Source organism: Sciurus vulgaris, assembly GCF_902686455.1.
Source record: "Sciurus vulgaris genome assembly, chromosome: 7".
Lineage (NCBI taxonomy): Eukaryota > Metazoa > Chordata > Mammalia > Rodentia > Sciuridae > Sciurus > Sciurus vulgaris.
In genome coordinates this window covers 73838232-73862460 of record NC_136467.1, presented here as the reverse complement: position 1 = coordinate 73862460, position 24229 = coordinate 73838232, and the positions used below count along the sequence as shown (strand labels likewise).

At 37.1% G+C, this 24229-nt stretch overlaps 1 protein-coding gene across 4 annotated transcripts in view; it reads right to left on the bottom strand.

Annotated features, from left to right (window-relative positions):
- Positions 1-15778, bottom strand: part of CASP8AP2 (caspase 8 associated protein 2) — a 57486-nt gene extending 41708 nt beyond the window's left edge. For 3 of the 4 annotated variants that reach the window (XR_013764969.1, XM_079146704.1, XM_079146705.1), the window contains exons 1-6: positions 15575-15778; positions 8566-8648; positions 4936-5004; positions 4255-4355; positions 3497-3571; positions 1970-2085 (exon numbers count right to left, since the gene is read on the bottom strand). Coding sequence is in view for 3 of the 4 variants with exons in the window: in XM_079146704.1 (XP_079002830.1) it covers positions 1970-2085; positions 3497-3571; positions 4255-4355; positions 4936-5004; positions 8566-8620 (416 nt within the window). In the remaining variant the exon portion in view is untranslated. The remainder of the gene's footprint in view (positions 1-1969; positions 2086-3496; positions 3572-4254; positions 4356-4935; positions 5005-8565; positions 8649-15574) is intronic. The other variant, XM_079146703.1, reaches the window with a different exon arrangement.
- Positions 15779-24229: the final 8451 nt, after the last annotated feature.

Below are 24229 nucleotides of genomic sequence, written 5' to 3'. Positions count from 1 at the left end.
GAAGCTAAGGCAAGAGGATGATAAGTTCAGGTCAGACTTGGCAACTTAGCAAGACCCTGTCTCAAAAAAATGAAGACTAGTGATGAGGCTCGGTGGTAGAATGCCACTGGGTTTAAAGTCCAGTAATGCAAAACATACAAAAAAAAGTGGAATGGATGTGGTAATTTTTGTTGGCAGTATGATGCCCAGATTTATGCTTCAGAAGGTATTCTATGGCTGTAATACCAAGAAGAGACAACCAGAGGTTAGAGAGAATAAAAATGGATGCACAGATATCAGCAGAAAGATTACTATCAGTTCAAATGGGAACAGAATGGAGAAACAACTGTAGAAACTAGAGAAAAGAGATCTGCAAGATCAAAAAGTCATAAACATCAACAGAATGTGGTATCAATCTGGATTGGAGGAATGATGGAGAATTAAGTATCAATGATTTTTATGCAGATGACTATGTGTCCCAACTTGCTGAGCAATCTTGGTATATAATTACTGACAGTATTCCTTCTACTCTCACGAGTATTCTACTACAGACAATAAATTAAACAGTGCGGGCCAGGGTTGTGGCTCAGTGGTAGAGTGCTTGCCTAGCTTGTGTGAGGCACTGGGTTATATTCTCAGCACTGCATGAAAACAAATGAATAATATAAAGGCCCTTCAACATCTAAAAAAATTTTTAATTTAAAAAAAAAAAATCGAACAGTGACCCAACTCTAGTCTCTAGTTTACACTAATCAAATAAATGACAGGACAATTCACTAAGCTAGGGAACAATGAAAATGTTTTAATGATAAATCATTTTTGGTTGAGGTCATTTAAAAAATCTTTAAAGACATTTATGTGCAGATATGAAGTAGGTATATACATATAAATGAAACTGATCTAGCATGGGTAAGACTATCTTATTAAGAAAATACCAACAGAGTTGGGAATAGTGGTGAACTCCTATAATACCAGCAACTTGGGAGGCTGAGGCAGGAGGCCAGCCTCGGCAACCCAGCAAGGCCCTAAGCAACCCATCTCAAAATAAAAAACAGTAGCTTAGTGGTAAAGCACTCCTGTACCAATAAAATAAAATACTGACAGAGAAAGAAAAGGACATAGGCTTGAGCTTTGAGGAACTCAAACTACAACTAATTATAGGAGGAAAACTCACTAAAACCAAAATGAGAGACTATTTCAAGAAGGAAGGTGGGTCACCTGTGTCAAACAATGTACAAAGGGACAAGTTAAATGGAAGTCAAAACTATTTGATGGATTTAGTGGCGGTCACTACTGACCAAAACGAAAGCTACTTTTGGTAGATCAATGGAGGCAGAAGTCAGAGTGGATTGGGTTCAAGAGTGAGCAGAAAGAGAGGAAATGGAAAGAGCCAGTTCAGACAACTTTTTCAGATGTCTGGCTATGAAAGGGAGGAATGGTACAAATTTTTCTGCAGCAGAGACTCTCCCCAATTAAATAACAGAGAGAGAAAAATAGAGAAAAGCCACTTGAGAGAGAAAAGAATAAATAATTGAGACTCAGTTTAAGGGCTGTTTATTAACAAGGGCTATAAGCATACATCCTTTACTTATGTATGTGCTAGGGGATTGAACTCAGGACCTCATGCACATGCTCTACCACTGAACTACCCCCACCCCAAATCCCTAACCTCTTAATAGTTTAATAATTTGATATGGGACCTAGAAGGACCCATAAACATAAACATAATCTTCTCAGAGACAAAGAGTATTAGAATTAAGATACCAGGTGTTTTAGAAAATGGAATAAACTCAGGAAGGTATGTGGCAATGTTCTATAAATAATATGATACCTGTATATCATTATGACAATAAACCATTGACACATTAGTTACTACTCTCACTAAATACAGTACAATAAAACAAGTATTTTCATTTTTCTTCTGAAAGTCAAAACTATTCTGCATATCAATACCCACATAATTTAAAACATACACATCCATTAGTTATACCTTTGGTGAAGATTATTTATTTCTTCATCTTTGCGGTTTATTTCCACTCTGGCAGTTTTGATAAGTGCTGAAATATTCTTCTTAAGAGACTGGTTTTCATTTTTCAAGCTGAAGTTCTGAAATATATTTTAATAAAATACATTAATAAAGTACATATCTACAGGATTATTAATATACACTTATATTAGTTAGCAATTATTGAATGCTAACCATGCCAGGCATGAGACATCATTTTATCTTATATAATTCTCAAAAAAAAAAAAAAAAAAAAAAAAAAAAGCCCATGAGAAATTACTATACTCCCCATTATATAGCCAGGGAAGTAAGAGTCAGAGAAGATACGTAGGACCAGGAAAGGCCCACTCACAAAAGGGTTCAAGATATAAAAACAATAAACATCAGGAAGAAACTTTTCTGCATGGGTCACTCTCTTAAAAGTTGCTAAGAATTTTATTATATGTAACAACTGAAGTTAAACCTGAAACTACCAAGTAGTTTTTAGATGAGCAAAGAACAAAATCTAGAGCTGATTGGTTCTTTCAGGGAAAAATAAACAGAAAAGAACTAATTTTACCAAAAAGTAAAATCAGAATAGGACATCAAATTCTTAATTTTTTGCAGCACAACCACAAAATGGGTCATTTTGGCAAAAACTATGAAGTCATCATCACCATTTTCCCACAAAAACCATTCTAAATCTTTGATCTTCAAAACCACATTGTTTTAAGGACTGGGGTTGTGGATCAGTGGTAGAGTGCTAGCCCAGCACATGTGAGGCACTGGGTTCAATCCTCAGCACCACATATAAATAAATTATTGTGTTCACCTACAAAAAAAAAAAAAAAAAAAAAAAAAAATGTTGTTTTAAACCACCTACCATTTCCATAAATGTTATAATTTATTAATTGGTCTAACAGATTTTTTTATATTGATGTCATTTTATAATTAAAGCAGCTTTCCTTTGTTAATTTCATCAAATCAAGAAACAATGTCAAGGGCAGGATGTGTAGCTCAGTAATAGAGCACATGCTTAGCAAGTGCCAGGCCCTGGGTTCAATCTCTAGCAGAAAGAGAAAACAAACCTTTATAAACTGCCATCACTTCAATTTCTATTTATAATAACAATAACAAAAAAGTAGGGTTGGGGTATATCTCACTGGTAAAGTGCTTGCCCAGCATGATGAGATCCTGGGTTTGAGCTCCAGCAACACCAAAAACAAAAATGAAAACAAAATCCCAGCTTCTTTATATAAAGTAACAACATTTGAACATAATTTCTATTTGTAACAACAACAAAAAGTATACTTTTTCAGAAGAAACTGGGTCTTACTATGTTTCCCAGTCTGACCCTGAAGTGGGTTTGAACGAACCTCCTGCCTCTGTCTCCTTAGTAGCTGCAATACTGGCCAAGCTGGAAATATTAAGTTCTTTTTTAAATTTCTCAATCCTGGGGATTGAACCAGGGTATTTTAAAGTTTGATTTAAAAAGTTAACAAGGCAAAAATAAAATATTCATTATAATCCTACCTGTGTTTGTATTTCCTTAAACTTTTTCATCAGCTCTTTCATCTGCAGCTGACATTTTCCATATTCTACCTGCAACTGTATAATATAAAAGATTAATTTAAGCATCATACTAAAGTATTTTCTTAGCTTAATGATATTTCAAAATATTTAAAATTTTGCAAACCAATCCACAAAGAGGACTGTGTCTACTAAAAAGTATTTAATAAGGGCTGGGGTTGTAGCTCAGTGGTAGAGTGCTTGCTGAGCATGTGTGATTCTCAGAACTGTGTATAAATGAATAAAATGAAGGTCCAACAACAACTAAAAAAAAAAAAGTATTAATAAGATGTTAGTTTGCAAAGTTTGGTCTACCAATAATTAGTTTTTTTTAAGTTTCACATTCAACCTTTAAATCTTAAAACTTCAAATACGGTAGAAATTTGTCTCATTTAAGTCACAGGACATGTTATGCAATATACAATGTAACAGTACAAATTATGAAAAACTAAAAATGTTATATTACACTGATAGCCTGCTGAGTGAGGTTTTATATATTGAGACACTCAATTTAGTCAAGCAAAATTATAATTAAATTTAGACAACTATTCAGAAAGCATTCCTTTAAAAAGCAGGTCTGAAGGCAGAAACTGACTTAAATATTCTTTTAATTTAAGAATTAATTCCTAAACACAAAATAGTTGATCAATAGTAAGTTGCTGCCTGCTCTTTGAGAGTTACAAGAGTAAATAACTGTCTTTAATAATTGTGGTAACTCATACATCATTGTATGTTGCCTCTTTTGCAGTTCCTTCTTCAGTCAGGATCTCTTCATATAAATCCAAACAATTTCTGGATGGCACACAGGATTTTGAAGTGTTGTCTAAAACAAATAAAAACTCTTTACATTAAAATATTCATTGGGCTTTTTGATATCGAGTCTTCCTCTATATTTCTCCCTCTCCTATATTTCATCCAAATCTATACTGATTTCATGGATGACAGCTGGAATACTGATTTATCTAAATCAAGTGTGATAATCATGTTTGTTCAAAACACTGAGAGATCTAATATAGAAAAGTTTTCTAATTTAGATAGGTTCCAGACTATCTGCATATTATTCTTATTGATACATTTGAAAATATTTATTAACAAGACTTTCCAAATGTTCTAACATCTTGCAACCAGTGATAGGAATGAGCAATAACATGTACACACAATAGTACCAGTGGCATTTCAATGGTACAAAATACAAGGTTCGTATAAATCTGAGCCCTGACTGATTGACAAAATTGCATGCTAATTTGCTTTACTGATCAAGCTTTTGGCAATAAGAAAATTACCCGAGTGTAATCGTTTCAAAGAATGGGCAAATTTAGGAACTATTAGGATACTAGGAAGTGCTAATAAAAAAAAATAAAAAACAACAAACAAAATGAGACTATTTCATGGAATTTACATACCAGAAACAGCACTATCCAACCCAGCATATATGTCCAATGAGCCTTCATCATTATTTTTAAGAGGAGAAGCTGCAAGAACAGCAAAGACTAGTTAAAACTGACTTTATAGACTAAGTTTTTTTTTTCCTGCTGTGCAAGACCAGGAAAAGTTTTTTTATTCTGCTCCCCAAAAGACAAGCTTTTCTATACACTTATAAACAGGAAGATTTTGGCATGGCGATTTGTAACTTAACTACTTTCAATTTTAAAATTGACTTTCAATTACATACTGAGAAGGTTTTAATTTCAGTAATAATAGACTGGTTTCTATCAGACCAATCCTCCTGCAGATAACAACTATAAATGCTAAACCAAATATTAAAAGCTCTCTGAAGAGTCAGAGAACAGTTCAAAGCAGGCAAAAACTGGGAATGTGCAAGACCCTAAATTTCTAGCACTACAGGGGTTGGAAGGACGGAAAGACATATCTGAAAGAAGATTGCAGGAGTTTCCCATCTCTCTCTTATTACTGCTTTTTATAGGACAAGTTCATGTTGCTCTAGTTAGAGCTACACTAAGCACAGAAAAAATAAATGGAAACCTCTAGTCTTTCTTTTTTTTGTTACCAGGGACTGAACCCAGGGATGCTTAATCACTAACCCACATCGCCAGCCTGTTTTATTTTTTATTTTGAGACAGGGTCTTACTAAGTTGCTTAGGGCCTTGCTAAGTTGCTGAGGCTGCCTTTGAAACTTGTGATCCCTTGCCTCAGCCTCTAGAACAGCTGGGATTACAGGTAAGTGCAACCACACCCAGTTGAAACTTCTAGTCTTAATGGCTTGAGGAACTGATGAAAAACTTTTGAGTAGACAACACCAATTAGAAGATAAGAGGAGAAGTCCAGAAAGCCAAGGAGGGGTTTCTCCAAATTCTACCCCAATTATCTGTGCAACCTCCACAAAGGGTAGAACTCCAAAAAGATAGCTAAAGCTAAACTATCTGAACAGAGATTTCAGCTGATATCCATAACAAGGGAGACAAAAGTTTTAAGTTCAGCTAAGTTAAATATGCTAAAATTAAGAATAGCAGCAATACTTTAGAGGAACGTAACAGAAACCAGTGCCTATATCATATCATACATAATGTCACAAATATAATCCAAAATTACTACACAGAAAAATCTCAGCAGAGAAATAGAAACAAAAAGAACCAAATCTAAAGCTGGTAACAGCATATTAAAAAAAATATTACTGAATGTACTTGACAAAAGAGTCAGTGAACTAAGTAAATGATTAGAAACTACCCAAACTGTAGAAAGAAAGCAAAAGAGAGAGGGGGAAGGAGCAAATCTTAGTGATCTATAGGATAATATCAAAAGTTCTCATATAATGCTTATCTGGAGTCAAGAAGGAAATGGAGAATGAGGGTAAAATGATTTACTGGGATGCTAAAGTACGCTACACAAACCAGCAAGGTAAATGATTGAACAATTGAATAAATATATAAGTATAATTTTTCCTCCTAATTTCTCTTAGTTCTAATTCATTAAGATGCATAGGACTATTTAAAGTAAAAATTAACCAAAGATTATTTAAAGTAAATATAGCACTGCATTGCGGGGCTTACAACTAATATAAAATAAAGAGCAAGATAGAGGATAGCGAGGTGCGATGGCGCATGCCTGTATTCCAAGTGGCTCAGGAGACTGATGCAATTCAATAAGACCCCATCTCTAAATAAAATACAAAATAGGGCTGGGGATGTGGCTCAGTGGTTGAATGCCTCTGGGTTCAATCCACAGAAACCCCCCTTCCCCAAAAAAGAGGACAAATCCAACTCTAAATATAAGATTCTACATTTTATTGTGAAAGGTACAATTCTAATAAAAAAAATAGAAACTGTTAAAGCGGTATATACAATCCCTTGAATAACCACTGAAAATAACACAAAAAAGTATAACCAAAAAGATCATATATAAATTAAAATGGAATTTAAAAATATACTCAGCATACTGGAGCTATCACTATTTTTTAAATGTATGGATTAGGAAAGGAACTCAGTAGTAGAGTGCTTGCCAGCATGCACAAGACCTTGGGTTCAATCACTGGCACTGCAGAAAGAAGGAAAAAAAAGAAGTATAAGCAAGGACAGTGACTTGAGAGTAATACACAGAAATGAAAAGAGCTGTATCAAGCAAATGAGATTAACCACGCAGGTCTGTCCTTCAAATTTTCAATAAGGTTGTAGACGTGATAAAACTTCTTTTGTGGCACAGGGGATTGAACACAAGCATTCCACCACTGAGCTGTATCCCCAGCCCAGATGTGATAAAATTTAACCATTTGTGAGTCTAGACAAAGGTGTTCATTGTATTATAATTTCAATTTTCCTGTTGGTTTAAAATATTTTTAAAAAATTATACGAGAACTGCACCTTGAAACTACATCAGCAAAAATAATCACATTACACTGAACAATATTTCCCAGACTGGTTATAATGGCCATATTTGATGTGAGCCCTTCCATATCTACGAATAACAATTTTTTATGGGGCTAGGGACTAAACCTATCGTTAACATGAATGCAAGTGTTCTATCATGAGCTACAACCCCAGCCCTAAAAAATTTTAAAAGCATTCTAAGTAGAATTCTACCAAACATATAACTGTCTTTTCATTATAGCAATTATAATTCTCATCAGTAATATGTATCTATGTTCTAAAAAAAAAAAATGTAACGTGGCCATAGCATAACTATAAGTAAAAAAATTAACTAATAATGTTATATCAGGATTTGGAAGTTTATCTTCTACATATTATCTAAAATATTTTTATTTAGTGCTGGAGATACACCTCAGTGACAGAGCATTTATACAGCACATATGTGAGGCCTTGGGTTTTATTCCTAGCTTATTTTACTACCAGGTCTTGGTTTTCTCTTGTTCAAACTAACCATTCATTATGATCGTTTTTTTCCCCCTGAAAAACATTAAACAAGGATGAATACACTTACTGAAAATATTAACTCCAAGAGTAGTGAATACTTAGAATACTTATTTTGGGTGTCAATAGCAGTTATTACCATTTGAACTGGCAAAACTGCAAACCTGATTATATTTTGAACCTAGAAAGGATATAAAAAAAGATCAGTTGGATATTGTGGTGTACACCTATAGTCCCAGCTATTCAAGGGCCGAGGCAGGAAGATAACTCAGGCCTTAAACTCAAGGAATTTAAGGCTAGCCTGGAGAATACAAGACCCCATTTCAGGGAAAAAAGAAAGAAAGAAAAAGAGTTGGGGATATAGGATGCAGCTCAGCACTACAGTGCTTAGTACTGAAGCCCTGAGTTTGATCCTCAGCACCATAAAAATGAAACAAAAAAAGGTTCACATTTACTAAGCACTCCTTATGATTGAGGCACTTTATTGTATTAATTTACTTATGTGCAGGGAAAAGAGGATGATAATGGCAGTTTCCCATGAGAGTAAGTAAATGGTTTTGTGATTTAAAAATTAAGTGAGGCTGAGTTGTTGATCAGTGATAGTGCGTGTGCTTAGCATGCACAAGACCCTGATTTAATAGCCAGCACCAAAAATTTTAAAAATAAGTAAATGAAAAGTCAATTTAGAAAGACAAGGAAAAGTAACCTTACCAGAAAAGACATCAAATAAACTTGTTCCATCACCATTGTCATCATCTGCTGCCATGATCCTATTTCCTTTTGAGAGTTGCCATCTAAGGTATTAAATATAAAAATTTTCCACTGTTAAAATCAACCTCACAACTCAGAAAATAAACCTAGCTTCAAATGAAAAAGTAGCTTTTAAATTTGGAAATACTAATAAGTTTACTCTCTAACATACTAAAAAAACAGACTCATGATAATCAAAAATATGCCTAGTCAGGAGTGGTGGCACACACCTGTGGATCCTACCTATATGGGAGGCTGTGGTAGGGGGATTGCCAGTTTGAGGCCAGCCTTCTAAGTGAAACTCTGTCTCAAAATAAAAAAATAAAAAGGGCTGAGGATGTAGCTCAGTGGTAAAGCACCCCTGAGTTCAAAAAGACACTGTCTGGGCAAAAGTCAAAACTATAAAAAGAAAGTTTGAAAAGTGTTATAAGGTTAAATCGTGCACAAAGTATATGATACTAAATTATAAAACAGTTTATAAATACATCCAAGGCCTTGGGTTTAGTCTTTAACAATGCAGGAAAAAGAACGTACAAAACATAAATTTAGTTTTTGCACTAAAATAAGGACCATCACCATTATCACCAAACACACACACACATAATATTAACACGAAGGGTTGGAGGTGTAGCTTAGTGGTAAAGTACTTGCCTAGCATAAGTGAAGCCCTGGGTTCAATCCATAGCATCACAAAAACAACACACATGTACATACTTGCACACAATTCCTAGATTTGCTGCTAAACAATGGGCAAAAAACGTTAAAAAGGAAAAAAAAAATTTAGAACTAAAAGATATTTAACTTCAATAATAATGGAGGGAATGCAAATTAAGATAAGAGATATCATGAACAGAAAAGCAGTGGTGTAGTCAGGCCCAACTATTTGGCTTACAAAGGCCTTAGGCTGCAGTCCAGAAATTTGGATTTCATGAGGGTTCCTACTATTCCCCGAATGGATAAAAAGTGGCTTACTGTTGTGGCTGAACTGCCCACACAAACAATATGGTTTATGCTCAATACTTGCTTTCTTTCTAGAAGTCTAAAACTTCGGTAAGTGCCAGGCAGAGTCATTTTCTATGTCCAGACCCCAATAAAAATCCTTCATAAAGGAGGTCAGGGTTTTAACCAGTTAACCATATAAGGAGATGGTAAAAAGATATCATCTTTAAACAATCAGGCCATCACCAGAGACCAAGTCTGATCTTGGACTTCTCGGCCTCCACACCTATGATTAGTAAATGTCTGTTGTTTATAAGACAATCAGTGTATGGAATTTTGTTATATCCACCTGACCAAACTAAGACAAAGAGCTCAAATCATAAGTATACAGCAATATGATTTTTAACAAACTGAGTGCAGCCACATAACTACCACTCAGATCAAGAAACAGATTATTTTCAGCACCCTAGAAACCCTCTACATGTCTCCTTTTAGCCACTATTCATTCCCAAATGTTTAAAGAAGTACAAAGAACAAAACATACACATTGCTGGTAACTTGCTTTGTAGAGGTGGTACCTGCCTATCTATGGAGGGAATACCTGTGAGGATGTGTACAAATTTTAAATGAGAACACCATTAGCAAAACTTTGAAAGAAAGTTTGATTAGGATATACATGTAGAATTGTAAATAAAATAGCTTGGTTGGAATGGACCTCAGGTAGAACAAACAGGATTGGGAGACAGACTGTCAAATTCATTAATGTTAAACAGAAGATACTAAGCACTAGAACAAGAAATCTGGGCAATCCTCCTACCACAGCCTCCCATATAGGTAGGATCCACAGGTGTGTGCCACTGCTCCTGACTAGGCATATTTTTGATTATCATGAGTCTGTTTTTTCAGTATGTTAGAGAGTAAACTTATTAGTTTATTAGTTAGAGGACAGGAGCACTAAAGGGAGAATCTGTTCTTTACATTTTCCACCTTCTAGAAGCTGCCTGCATTTCTTTGCTGGTGGTTTTTTTCTCCACTTTCAAAATCAACAGTGTCCCATCCTCTTTCCTTTTCAATCTCAGCTTCTCATAGTCATATTTTCTTTCTCTCTTTGCTTCTATCATTCCATTGACTTTCCTAGCTCCTGCCCTTCTGAGTCCTTCTTATAAGGATTTGTGTGAGTACACTGTGACTACCAGGATTATCTAGAATATGCTCCCCACTTCAAAATTCTTAGTTACATCTGCAAAGCCTCTTGCCATTTAAGATAATATATTCACAGATATCCAGGATTAGGAAATGGGCATCTCTTGGGGCCATTATTTGGCCAACCACACTAAAGAACTGATTTTTAAAATTTAGTTTAATAGCCACATGTGAGTCGAAGATCCTACATAGGATAATAGACCATGAACTACCTGAAGGCAGTGATCAAGTTTTATAAATCTCTGTATTCCTAACACTAATATACATACATGAACATGTCTACTAAACAAGGAAATGGGCCAAAAGGAATAACCTAGCCAAAATATATGTCTAAGTCCATTAACTGAAGTTCATAGTTTATTTTTAAGAAAATCTCACTGGTGAGGAAAAAGGTACACTTATACACTGCTGGTGGGTGACAGGTTGGTACAACCACTATGGAAAGCAGTAGGGAGATTCCTCAGAAAACTTGGAATGGAACCACCATTTGACCCAGCTATCCCACTCCTCGGTTTATACCCAAGGGACTTAAAATCAGCATACTACAGTGACACAGTCACATCAATGTTTACAGTAGATCAATTTACAATATCTAAACTATGGAACCAACCTAGATGCCCTTCAACAGATGAATGGATAAAGAAAATGTGGTACATATACCAATGGAATATTACTCAACCTTAAAGAATAAAATTATGGCATTTGCAGGTAAATGGATGGAACTAGAGAATATCATGCTAAATGAAATAAGTCAATAAAAAAAAACCAAAGGCCAAATGTCTTCTCTGATAAGCAGATGCTGATCCAAAGTGGGGAGGAGGGGGTAGGTAAGAATGAAGGAACTGTGGATTGTGCAGAGGGGAGTACAGGGGTGGGGCAGTGGGGATAGGAAGGAGGGTAGAATGAGACAGACATTATTACTCTAGATATGTGTGTGATTACACTATGGGTGTGAGACTCAGCACTATGTATAGCCAGAAGAATGAGAAGTTATGCTCCATTTGTGTAGTGTCAACATGCATTCTATTGTCGTATAACCAATTAGAACAAATAAAAAAGTGTATATGCAAAAAAGAAAAAGAAAAAAGAAAATCCCACTGGCTTCTCACAAAGTCTACTTAATCTCATTTACCATGGAAAATTCACATCTAAAGGATTTCATAGAATTGTGGTTATTTCAATTTCAATAACTATAAATGCCTTTTGAGCACTTATAAAAATGTTTAGTTTCTTAATATAAACTATAACTGCACAAACATAAGTTATCTCTTTAGGTTAAACTATTGGGAAAAAAAAAAAAAAAGGTAAAAAGAGCAAGTATCACCACAAAAAGTAGGGGTATTAGAACAGATTTATAGTCAGTCCTGTTGCCTACTCCAAGGGCCTCAAAACTAAAATACAAACCAACAGTCAGCAATAAGATGGTAACATTCCTGTAAGTAAAAACTTACGAAGTCGAAAACAAAGAGATCAACATTTACTCACATCTCCACATCTGTTTCTTGAAGTAACACTAACATTTCCAAATAGCCTACTTACACTACCTTTGCAATAGTTCTCCCATTTGTCCCCATTCTTGCCATTTCAATGTGTTTCAGGGCTTCATTATAGCTATCTAATTATCTCCCTACCCCCAAATACATGTTACAAACAACTATTATTAATTCTCTTAAAGCAATACTGCCCATATCACCTCCTGCTCAAAAATTCTCCATTACTTCCCATTATCTAGAGAATAAAGTCCATACATCTGACTTTGAGATACACTGATGCCTACCTTTCTAGTCCTAACGTTCACTATCTCAAAGTTTTAAAAAAATCCATTTTATGTTCAATTAAATTTTGCTCCAGTTGACAAACCACTTACTTGCACTATCTCCCCATATCTCTTCCCCATATCTACCTGAGTTCACAAGCCAAGTATAAGATGTGAATACCCACATTAGAATATATGAAGGCAAAATTAAAATGTGAGTTTTTTAAAAAGTCAGGAGACAGGGGGAGAGGTTTATCTTAGTGGTAGAGAACTTTGCCTAGCATGCCTGGCTTGAGCCCCAGGACCAGAGAAACAAAAAAAAAGTTCGGGGTATACCAATGATTAAGATACTTAAGACATCATCCAGTAGGGGTTTGGGGAAACACTGAAGATTTCAAAGCAGGAGAACATCATGATCAAATCAATCAAATCTGCATTTCAGAAACTTAACTCTACCAAGAATATGGAAAATATTAGTGGCAAAATAGGGAAGGCTTATTGAAACAGCGCAAGAGACAGTAAGGGGTCATTCTAAATTATATGTAGTGGAAATATAAGATAAGGAACAGATCTGAGAGATTTGTGGCATAATAAACAAGATTTAATGGAAAGTATATGAAAATGTCCACTGTTCCCTATTTCAAATTGTTCTTCATGCCACAATCTGAGCTATCTTTTCAAAATGCCAATCTGATTATGTTCCCTCCTCTGCTTAAAACCTTTCAGTACTTCCTGCTGATCTTAGAATAAAATTTTATCACAATTCTGTTTTCAAGATCTTGCAGAACCTGGCCTCTAACCACACTACCGATGTTACTTATGATTCCTCCCTATTTCCAGCAATCTATGCTCTGCCCATATTGGCTTTTAGTTCCTTGAACATGTTGTTTGTTCCCTCCCATTATGGGTATTCTACAGGGAGTACTCTTTGCTCAACACCCTACCTTTATTTAATGCTTTGATATTTTGGCCCTACTAGGTTAGGCCCTTAGTAGTATTTGCTTACATCATTGTGTCCTTTCTCTACCTGACTTCTTACAGTTCACATTTATATTATTGTGAGATTCCTGGAGAAATGCCCACCTCATCTACTAGACTGTAAGCTCTATGAAGACAAAGACCATCTCCATTTTGTTCACTACTATATCCCCAGCTCTCAGCACAGGATATGGTAGGTTGGTAAACAATAAAAGAATATTTGTTGAATTAATTAAATTTCCAATTTCTTCAACTTTCTGAAGTTTCTAGCTTTGATAACAAGGTAGAAGTCATGCTTTAAATGGCAATGAAGACGCAAAGAAGATATGATGAATTATCTGTACAACATCTAAATGAAGATGTCTAACAAAGGGCTAGAAAAAATATGTGGCACAAAAGAGACAGCATGATAGGTACTACGATTTAGAACTCATCAGCATCTTGATAATAGCTAAGATTACACTCTTGAAATCACAAAGGCAAGGGATTCTCCTAGAAAGAAAGGAAAGAGGGAGAAGAGAAAGAAGTATGTACAATATTAGATTAATTGGGGGAAAAGAAGCTTTTTTACACTTGCTCACCTTCTCCCATTTGAGGAACTCAATTTACAATGAGACTTATTACTAATAGGAGTGGTGCACCTGTGAAAAGCACAGAGACAAAATTTTAAAAGCTGAGAACCATAATAATTGAAAGAGTTGCTGGCCGGGGTGTAGCTCACTGGTAAAGCACGTATTTAGCATGTTCAAGATCTTGAACCCAATGCTGGGTTCAACCCCCAGTATTGCAAGCTCAATTACTCAAACACAATTGTTGGATTCAGATGTGAAAGCAAAGTAGATGAGAGGATCAACTAGTCTTTTGTAATAGGACAATGTCTTAAAAAAGGTGGTCTGAAGGAAGTTTTATTTTTTAAAAAACTGCAACAAAGCAAGCATTTGTGCAGGAAAATAGAAAAGGCCAGGTAATTGGAACTGTGTAGTTTTAGGCTCCAAGCATGTGTGAGGGGCAAATACTAACAAAGGTTATTATATACTGCACATTTTTTATACTGAATACAGATTTACTTTGGTCATTATTCCCTAAGCAAAGTAATAATGACTACTTACAAAGCATTTACAATGTATTAGATATTTATGCAATCAAGAGATGATTTAAAAGTATACAGAAGAGTGTCATATACTGCATATTTATTAGGAGCCAGGAACTGACCTAAATGCTCTAAATACATTATTGACTTGCCTTGAATTCTCCTTAATGTTATATGAGGCCCATGTTATTCTTTTTTCTCATTTTACTGAGGAAACAGACACAGATTATTAAGAAATTTTCCCAAGGCAAACAGCTATGTTTGGAATTAGACCCCAGGCCTGTCTCTAAAGTCAGATGACTAAAATCAAGATATTCTTTTATAATCAAGATATTCTTTTATATATATGTATGTGTGTGTGTGTGTGTGTGTGTGTGTGTGTGTACACACATAAAAGGAGCTCATCTCTTGTTGTAAAATGTCAAGGAAATGCAAGGAAAAAATAATTTGGGGAAGGGAAGTGGATAAGAGAATTCTTGTCTTAGTAGCCTCTGTCCCTCTTCTAAGAGGCGTTGTGGGAGATGGGGGATGGGCCTAGAAAACAGGCGAAAGTTTGGGTCCTGGTGCTGGGAGTAAGATAGATCAGGGGCAAGTCGAAAAGTCAAGAGAGTCAAATTCAAATTGATCCTGAAACACAAATACTGAGATTCCGCGAATTCTACATTCACATCTTAGTTACTGTATGTCAGGAGTGGTTCTAGGTGCTGTACAGACCAAGGTAACTTCTCTCGGTATAACAATTTCGAGAACAACCAATGTAAGTGATCAGCTGACACTGAAAAAGCCATTTTTCCCGGAGAATCCCACTCGAAAGCTTTTAAGAGTGTGTACCGTGGCCAGATTGGATGGGGGGAGGGGCGCTTAGAGTGGTCGAAATAGCAATTTCTCCCTGCGTTCGCTCCCAACCCCCTCCCGGACCCTCTCCTGCGACAGTCCAGGGGCAGCAGAGCGACGCGGAGTGGGAGCCCAGAAGCTGCGCCCAGGGGCTGGGGGAACGTGGCTACCTGCGGTTCCCAGACGTAAGGCGCGGCCCTTACTCCAACCACTCCGTCGTTCTAAATGAGCTTCCTCCGACTCTCGGTCTTCCCGAGCTTAGCCAGTCTCGGTTTTGGAGACTACCGCACCATAGAGCCTCTTCCCTGCAGCCCGGCTCAAAGCGGGTCCCCACGGCAACTTACCCGCCCTGCCCGGCCCCAGACAGCCCGGGTTCCCTTCTGGACGCCGAGTTCTCTTTGGCATTTCCACCAATACCAACGCGGAATCTGGACGCGGAGGCGGGACGGAGCGCCCACAACCAATCAGAGCAGACGCAAAGCACGTTCCGGCGCACACAACTAGTTCCCGCCTTTGGAAAGGGGGAAAAAAAACACGGTTGGCGCCAAACTCCTGTAATCGTCTGTGGGTCTTAAGGGAAAGGGGCGGGGCGTAAAGTGGTGTGGACGAGGACGGGGCGGAGCAGGGCTTCACTACGGAAGGGGCGGGACCTGAGCGGAAGCAGCAAAGGATCTGGGGCGCTCTTTAGTGAAAGGGAAAGTAAGTGCTGCGAAGGCTTGGTCAGTTATTGAGTCCTATATTCTATAAATTCTATTGATAGTCAACTGCTAGACGTAGTTCTGGGTGCTGGCTCAATAATGATGAATAAACTTGTTCCAGATCTTTTCTAATGGTAGGCAATTTTAACACGGGAACGTGGAGGCGGCGATACTAGTTTAGCGGGGTGGGAGAAAGTTTTTAGAAGGTGGAATACCTACCGAGTTGCCTTTTATAACCGGGAACCAGAGATGCTAGTAGGTCTTGCTTCAGGAGCGCAGCCTACCCACTGATTGGTGGGTTAGTAAAACAGCCGCTTTCCTCTACTACTTCACTACTTGAACCTTACCCGTTTCCTTTTGTATGTTTTAGTCATAACAATGGTCATGTCAACTTACTACGTATTTTTAAGTTTTTGAAAAGGCTTCCATTTTAGAAAGGGTGCAGTTTTCCTAGATTTTCCCTACTTTGGAAGATAAGCTAGATGGACAGTAATTCCAAATAGGACAGCCTGGGAAGGAATAGAGAATATGCAGGACAACTATAAGGCATACACTGTTGCTGGAGTAGAGTGGGAGGTGAGGGTTTGGGAGTGCAGTACATTGGAGTCATGTGTTCACTCCCATCACCTAAAAAGAAAAAGTTAAGTTGGGGAGCCAATGTGATGACCCGCATCTGTAGACCGAGCTACTCCAGTACAGCCAGAGCAACACAGACCCAGTTAGTTACTTGCAAAGGGGGGGGGGGGGGGGGGGGGGCGGGTGAGGTGGTAAATGCTTGTAATCCCAGCTATGCAGGAGGTTCCAACTGGACAATTGCAAGGTCCAGGCCAACCTGGGCTATAGCAACATCCGCATCACACACACACAATGGTAGAGCACATGATTAGTATTTGCTGAAGCCCTGGGTTCAATCCCCAGCACCAAAAAATTTGAGATATGAGGCTGGCAAGGGAGGCAGGACTCAGATATTGAAAGACCATACATGCCAAGTTAATGTCAACGAACTTAGAGTTTACTTTTAAATGCTTTTTTTTTTTCTTGGCCTTGCTGAGGACAGAACCCAGGACCTCGAATGGTCCATCACTGAACTGTTTCCAGTTCCATTTTAACCTCTTACTTGTGAACCACGTGATAGTTCCACATATTTAAAGGTTGAGTTAAACCCACTAAAGTGGAAAGTAAACTGAACATTTTAAATTTTGTAAATTTACAAAAGAAATATAACTCTCACAGGACTGGGACCTTTTGGGAAACTGAGGCAATGTGAAGGCCCTTTTCAAACCCTGATTCTTGCAATCAAAAGATTTCACACGTCCTTCAGAGTAACAAATGAGTTTATTAGAAGGAGTGGGAAAGAAGAAAAGAGGACATTCTCAAGGGAGAGAGGGTCCTCTCAGAGGAGAAGGATAGCATGTCTCTCCTGCCCTCCAGTTTTATTGGGCTATCCCAGGGAAGTTATAATTTGAATTTGTCTAGGGAGGAAAAACTTTCTTTACCCTCTCAGGTTAAGGACCCGCAGGCTCCAAACTTAACAAAAGATTGATTAATAAGATAATAGCCCCACAATATTTTTTATTAATATTTATGTGCATTAAAGTTCCCAGAAAAGAAATCAAACTCAAAGAAGGAATTAGACTAGGAGTGGGGGCATATATAATCTTTAAAAAAAGGAAAGGTGGTCTAGGGTTGTAACTCTGTGTTAGAATGCTTGCCTGGCATATGCAGGGCCCTAGGTTCAATCCCCCACACCACAAAAATTACAATAAGAAAGAAAGATGGGTTTGGGCTTCAAGGTATGACAAATTGTGGGCGTAACTAGGAAATATATTAGGGAAAAATAATAGAAAATAAGAGCTACTTTGGAAAGATCTGTTTATGCAAAGTCATTGCTAGAGACTGAATGAATGTTTGTGTTCCCCCAACCCACCACCAACATCCCCCACTTCCAGTTTGTTATGTTGAATGTGGTGTTATTTGGAGTAGCCCTTTTAAGAGGTAATTAAAGTTAGATGAGAGAGCTTGAGGAAAAATCTAAATATTAGATTGTAAAAACAAAAAATAGAAGTTAGGGATGGGGTATAGCTCAGTGGTAAAGCCCTTGCTTATCAGATTGTTGTGAATTCGTGGATAAAAATAATGTGAAGTGACAACAACAACAACCATAGCAGATAACATTTTCCTGAGTGATCAGAAAATAGAAAAAGTATAAAATGGACAATTCTGTGACCATTGTTTGGTACAGTCTCATTACTGAATCACATGTAGCCTTAGAGAGTTTTTAAGGACAAAAATTAGAGTACTTTTTTATATATTAAAAAATTAGACTTAGATTAAGTCATGAGGTGGGGACTCTCATGATAGGATTAATTATATAAAAGAGAAAGGAAACAAGATCTCTCTCTCTCTCTCTCTCTCTCTCGCTCTCGCTCTCGCTCTCGCTCTCTCTCTGGCTTGTGAAGATTCAGCAAGAAGACCGATGCTGATCCACTGGCACCCTAACCTTGGACTTCCCAGCCTCCACAACCATGAGAAATAAGATGTTGTTTCAGTCGCCCAGTCCATGGTATTCTGTTATGGCAGCCCAATCTCAGACATTTGTTTTGATACTGACTCCCCATCTCTGGTGGTCAGAGTTACTCTTCACTCCCTATATGAGGGATGGGAGAGCACTTTCCTCAAAGAGAAATTTATGCTGTACCTTCAGGCAGATAAGAGGTGAACAAAGGATTATTCTTGCATCTGTTGATTTTTAGTTGCCTTTAGCTCAAAAAAAAAAAAAAAAAAATTGGAGGTGGTGGTGTGGAGGAAACTCAGAGCCTTGTGCCTGCTAGGCAAATTCTCTACCACTGAGCTATATCTCTAGCCCCTAACTCACAATAATCTTTATGCCCAAGTGCCATATTCGAGAATGGAATGTTCTGATCCCCTTCAAATACATGTGTATATTGTGCGTATGCATGTATGTGCACTTGCATGTGTGTGTATTTTCTCTGTTCACTTATAGAGCCAAGAATCTTTGACACCTTGAAAACAATGAGCATTCCTAATATCCAGATTAAAAGAAACTCGTTGAAAATATAGATGATCCAGGGGTAGGGCAGAAGAGGGAATTAATCTTGAATGCTTTATTGTACCAGGAAGTAAGAAAGTGTTCAAAATATAATGGGTACAAGCCCAAGTACTAATGAATGAGCCTAGAAAATGGAACCTTCTGAAATTATTTGCAAAATAAGTAAATAAATAAATAAGTAAATGAATTGGTACTATTTTTAAAGAGACAAGGTCTTGGTATGTTTCCCAGGCTGGCCCCAAACACCGGGGTGCAAGCACCCTCTTGCCTCAGCTTTCCCAGGTGAATAACTGGGAATACAGATATATGCCTCCATGTACCAGCTTGAATTGGTCCATCTCTGTGGAAAAAGAACATATGTAATTTTTTACCAGTTCTCAAAAGTAGTTGATAATCCAAAGAAAAAAGTCTACAGGCTTGCCAGGACATATATGCCACTATACTTACTTGTCTTACACCTTTCCAACCTGTATCAGATTTTTAAATATAAAGTTTCTACTTATTGCTGAATTAATGCTGTGTTACTCAACTTTATGCCTGGGTGGGTCAGATAGCACCTAATTCATTCTGGACATCTCAGGTCACCTAGTCACTTGGTGATCCATGGTCTCTAACAAGACTTACATAGCTTTGCTGCAAAAAGCAAGTGATTCTTTACTGAAGCTTTCTGAAGACTATGCAACACATTTATTAGCTACAGTTTCTGAGTGTCATCTAATTTGTTGGAATTTTGTACCACTCTTTCACTTCAGTTGGAATTTGTTACAAACCTTCTTTGCTCTGCTCCCCTGTAAAAATTCACAACCTCAGAAGTTGCTCATTAAGTGAGATGGAGTAGACTTCAGATGACCTCCACGATTCAAAAAGGCTTATCAAGCTTTGTGCTTCTATTGTTTTGTTTTGTGGTCATGGTGGTGGTAGTAGTTGTAGTCCAAGGGACAGCGACTTATCTTTCACTCTGGAAGTATTAGGCCTCCAGTAACAAATTATATTTTGAAATTCATTTCCTGGGGAGACAATTGTGAGAAGCCATATACCAGTGTTATGAATGAGTTGGACAACACAGAAGAAGTGCCATATGATCTTGTACTGGACGGATGCTAAAGCAGAGAAGAGTTGAGGAAGGCACAAATACATCAGCTAATGGATAAATTATTTTAAAACAATTAAAATTTTTATCTCTATAATCCATTCATGTGGTTAAACATTTTTCAAAAATATATTAATTTAAAAGTCTTCCTCCTATCCCTACCTTTGTTAGAGCAACCTGTTAGAGCAACCTCTTATATTAATTTCTTATAGGCTGGGGAGATAGCTCAGTTGGTTGAGTGCTTGCCTTGCAAGCACAAGGCCCTGGGTTCGATCCCCAGCACCTCAAAAACAAAACAAAACAAAATTTCTTACATATCTTTTCAGTATTATATTCCCAGGGCCTCATGAATACTAGGCAAGTGGTCTACCACTGAGCTACATCTCTAGTCCAGTATGTATTTATTTCTTTAAAACATTTTAAAATCTTAGTATTATTCTTAGCATATATTAATTTTACAAGTTAATGGGGTTCACTGTGGTATTTCACACATAATCACACATTATGTCCATTTACCCTTCTTCTATCCTTTCCCCAATACCCCTTTCCTCTGATCTCTACCCCCCAACCCCACTGAAGCACACTTTCCAGTACCTGGTAGTCCCTTTTCTACTTCTGGTTGTAGTTCTGTTTTTTCTTCCTTTTGGTTTCTGCATCAGAAAAAACATGAGATACTTGTGTTTTTGTGTCTGACTTGTTTTGCTTAACATTGTTTTATCCAGTTTCATCCATTTTCCTGCAAATGATAGTATTTCATTCTTCTTTGTGACTGAATAATATTCCATTGTGTATAACCAAAAAAGGATGGTTAGACTCTGTGAAGAAGGTGACAGTGCCTTACCTATATGCATGTCGCATCCATCCTTGTCTTTTGTCCTTGTGGAGGGAGTGTTAATGCTCTCTCCTTTCATACAATACCTAGCATTTATTTATTTAAATGAAAATATGTAATCTTATTTCTTACACAAAAGGTAGTGTATTAGGGTTCTCTAGAGGAACAGAATCAACAGGAAGTATGATTATAAAAGGGGATTTATTAGATTGGCTTACACAACCAAAAACTAGATAGTCCACAATGGCCGTCTGCAGAAAGAGAGCTGGAAGAAACAGCAGCTGCACAGTCCAAGATGCAGAAGCCCCAGAACAAGAAAGAGCAACAGTGCTACCCTAGTCCAAGACCGAGGCTTCTGGAAACTACCTGGAGAAACACTGGCAGAGTTCATTTCGGAAGAGTAAAGAAGTGAGAGTCTGATATCCTCAGACAGTTGATCAAGAAGAGCCAAGCTTGCAACTGCATCTGCTTCCTTGTTCTTCCAATTTTTATTCCATCCAATTGGGTGGTGCTACCCATGCTTAGGGAGGGTCTCCACTTCAGTTCACTATCCCACATTCCAATCTTTCCTAGACACGCCCTCATTGACACACCCAGAAGCCTCTTAGCCATCAGCATCTCTTAATCCAATCAAGTTAACAATTCAAATTAACCATCATAGGGTCTGGGGAGATAGCTCAGCCATAGAGTGCTTGCCTTGTAAGCACAAGGCCCTGGGTTTGATCCCCAGCACCCCCCCCAAAAAAAAAAAATTAACCATCACAGGTAACACACTTTTTCCAGTATGTACTTGCTATTTTCATTTAAGCATGTATCTTGGAGAATGTTTCATATCAGTACATTTTCTTGTTCTTTTAAATATCTGAAAATATACCATTGTATGGATGTACCATGAATATTTATCAAGTTCCCACTTGATGGGCCCATTGGTGTTCTCTTCTTTTGCAAATGTGAATATTGTTATAATGAGTCACTTTGTACATATCACTTCATCATGTGCAGGCTTATCTGTAGAACAAGTTCAATAAAAGTCAATTTAATAGCTTAAATTATGTTAGTTAGCAACCCTAGGATTGGGGAGGGGCAAAAGATAGGAGAGAGAAGTGCTTTGTTTACTAAGCAATGATATCCCATAAATATGACGTAGTCTACTCTACACTTCCACACTCATTAAATCTGTAAGACTGACATTGTCCTGAAGTATTTTTACAAGTGGAAGTTGGGCTCCGATTTCATTCTCCTTAGAACTAACTTTAAAAAACCAACTAGAAAGTAAATAGTAATATAATTTAAAGATGAATTTATTACTTTAATATTAATAGTAGAAAGATTTTCAGAAGTGTTTTATGAAATAAGCGATTTCATCTTCCCAGAAATGCTTTGATATTGAAGTTAAATGTATTTTCTTGACCCAGATAGCATTTAAGTATAAAAGATCTTTAAGGAAAAGAACCAAAGGCTGAATATTTTCTCTGATATGTGGATGCTAATTCACAATGGTGGGACAGCTAGGGAAGAATAGAGGTACTTTGGATTAGACAGAGGGGAATTAAGGGAGTGGAGGGAATAAAGGGGTAGGAATGATAGTAGAATGAATTAGACATTATTACACAGTGTGCATATATGATTAGAAAACCTGCTGTACTCTACATCATATGCAACTAGAAAAATGAGAAGTTATACTCCATTTATGTATGTTATGTCAAAATGTATTCTATTGTCATGTGTAACTAATTAGAACAAATTTTTAAAAAGATCTTTGAGGAATCTTCATTTGTCAAATTCACTCTATTTTTTAAATCTTTGCACTTTGTCCCTGATGCAAAGGGCATGTTATTGGCATCAGATCCACCATTTTAGACTGGAAGCCATTTTACCTAGGGGGCTCCTAAGTTAGCTTCCTGTAAAACATAACTAATTTAACCAATTATGAAGTAATCATTTAAAAGACTTTAGAGTAGGTACAAACCCTAATTCCTTTAAGACTTAGTTTCCCTAGTAAAACCTAACAGACACAAGAAATTATCTTGATAGCTAAGAGCAGATCAATGTTTTAGATTAGTTATAGCCAATTTAATCATATATCTGAACTTTTGAGATTTACCTTCCACAAACCTTTTGCAACTTACTTAGACATTTTATAACTTGTTTACATTCTTAGCTTTGTCCTCTCTTTCATACTGGACTTTTGCACAGGAATATTACTTTACCATATAAAATACATTTTCATTCAGAAATATTTCTTTTTTCCTTCTTATTTTCCATACTAAATATTGTGGCCATAATTACTCTAGTAAAGGAGCATAGGCACATCTTTATCAGAACAGAGTGCAAGGAACTTACTGAAAGAATAGAGTCACACAGTACAAGAAAAGTTTTTTATGTACCACAACAGCTTGGATTTAAAAGTAACTTTTCTTTTCCTAACTGGTCTCCAACTAGTTTGGGCACTGCCCCTCTAGCTTACATTTCATATGGCTATTAGCCAGGCAGCCAAGGAACAAGGAAAACTGCTGTTTGGAGCATGAGAGGTGAAAAGCTCTGGGTGATGCCCCTAGCTGAAAAGTCAAACAATTAGATTCCCTGAACTAGAAGAGATAAGTGGTAGTTTACTGTAATTAAGTGAAGTAGAATTTTTGGTCTTTTTCCTGCAGGATGAGAGGGAATATAGAAGAAAAGATGTCTTGTGAAGGGCTAATTTTGAAGCTAGGGAAGCTTTAAGTCTTGATAATCTCAAGGAGTCCCTCTTTAAGAGGTGGACACCAGGGACAGACTTGGGGTTTGGGTCCCAGAAAGTAAAAGTATTTGAAATCCCGGAGAGCATAAAAACTCTAGGCACTTTAGAGAGTGATGAAAGAATTGATGGTCAGTAGAACAATAGAGTAGTTGAGAGTAACATATACACAAGGTGTGTATGTGGAAGAGGCCTTTTTTCAAGGAAGAAGAGAGAGAGCTCAGCTCATGCTCTGGGGATTGAGTCACCTCTTTCCCAAAGACCTTGAATTAGATTAAAACTTCATCTCAGGATCCAAGATTCATCAATGAGAACACCCTGCACCATCAGATCAAATCAGTCAGAAACAAAGACACATGGTGGTTGATATTTGGTACCCCTGCAGACTCTCAGGGTTAGAT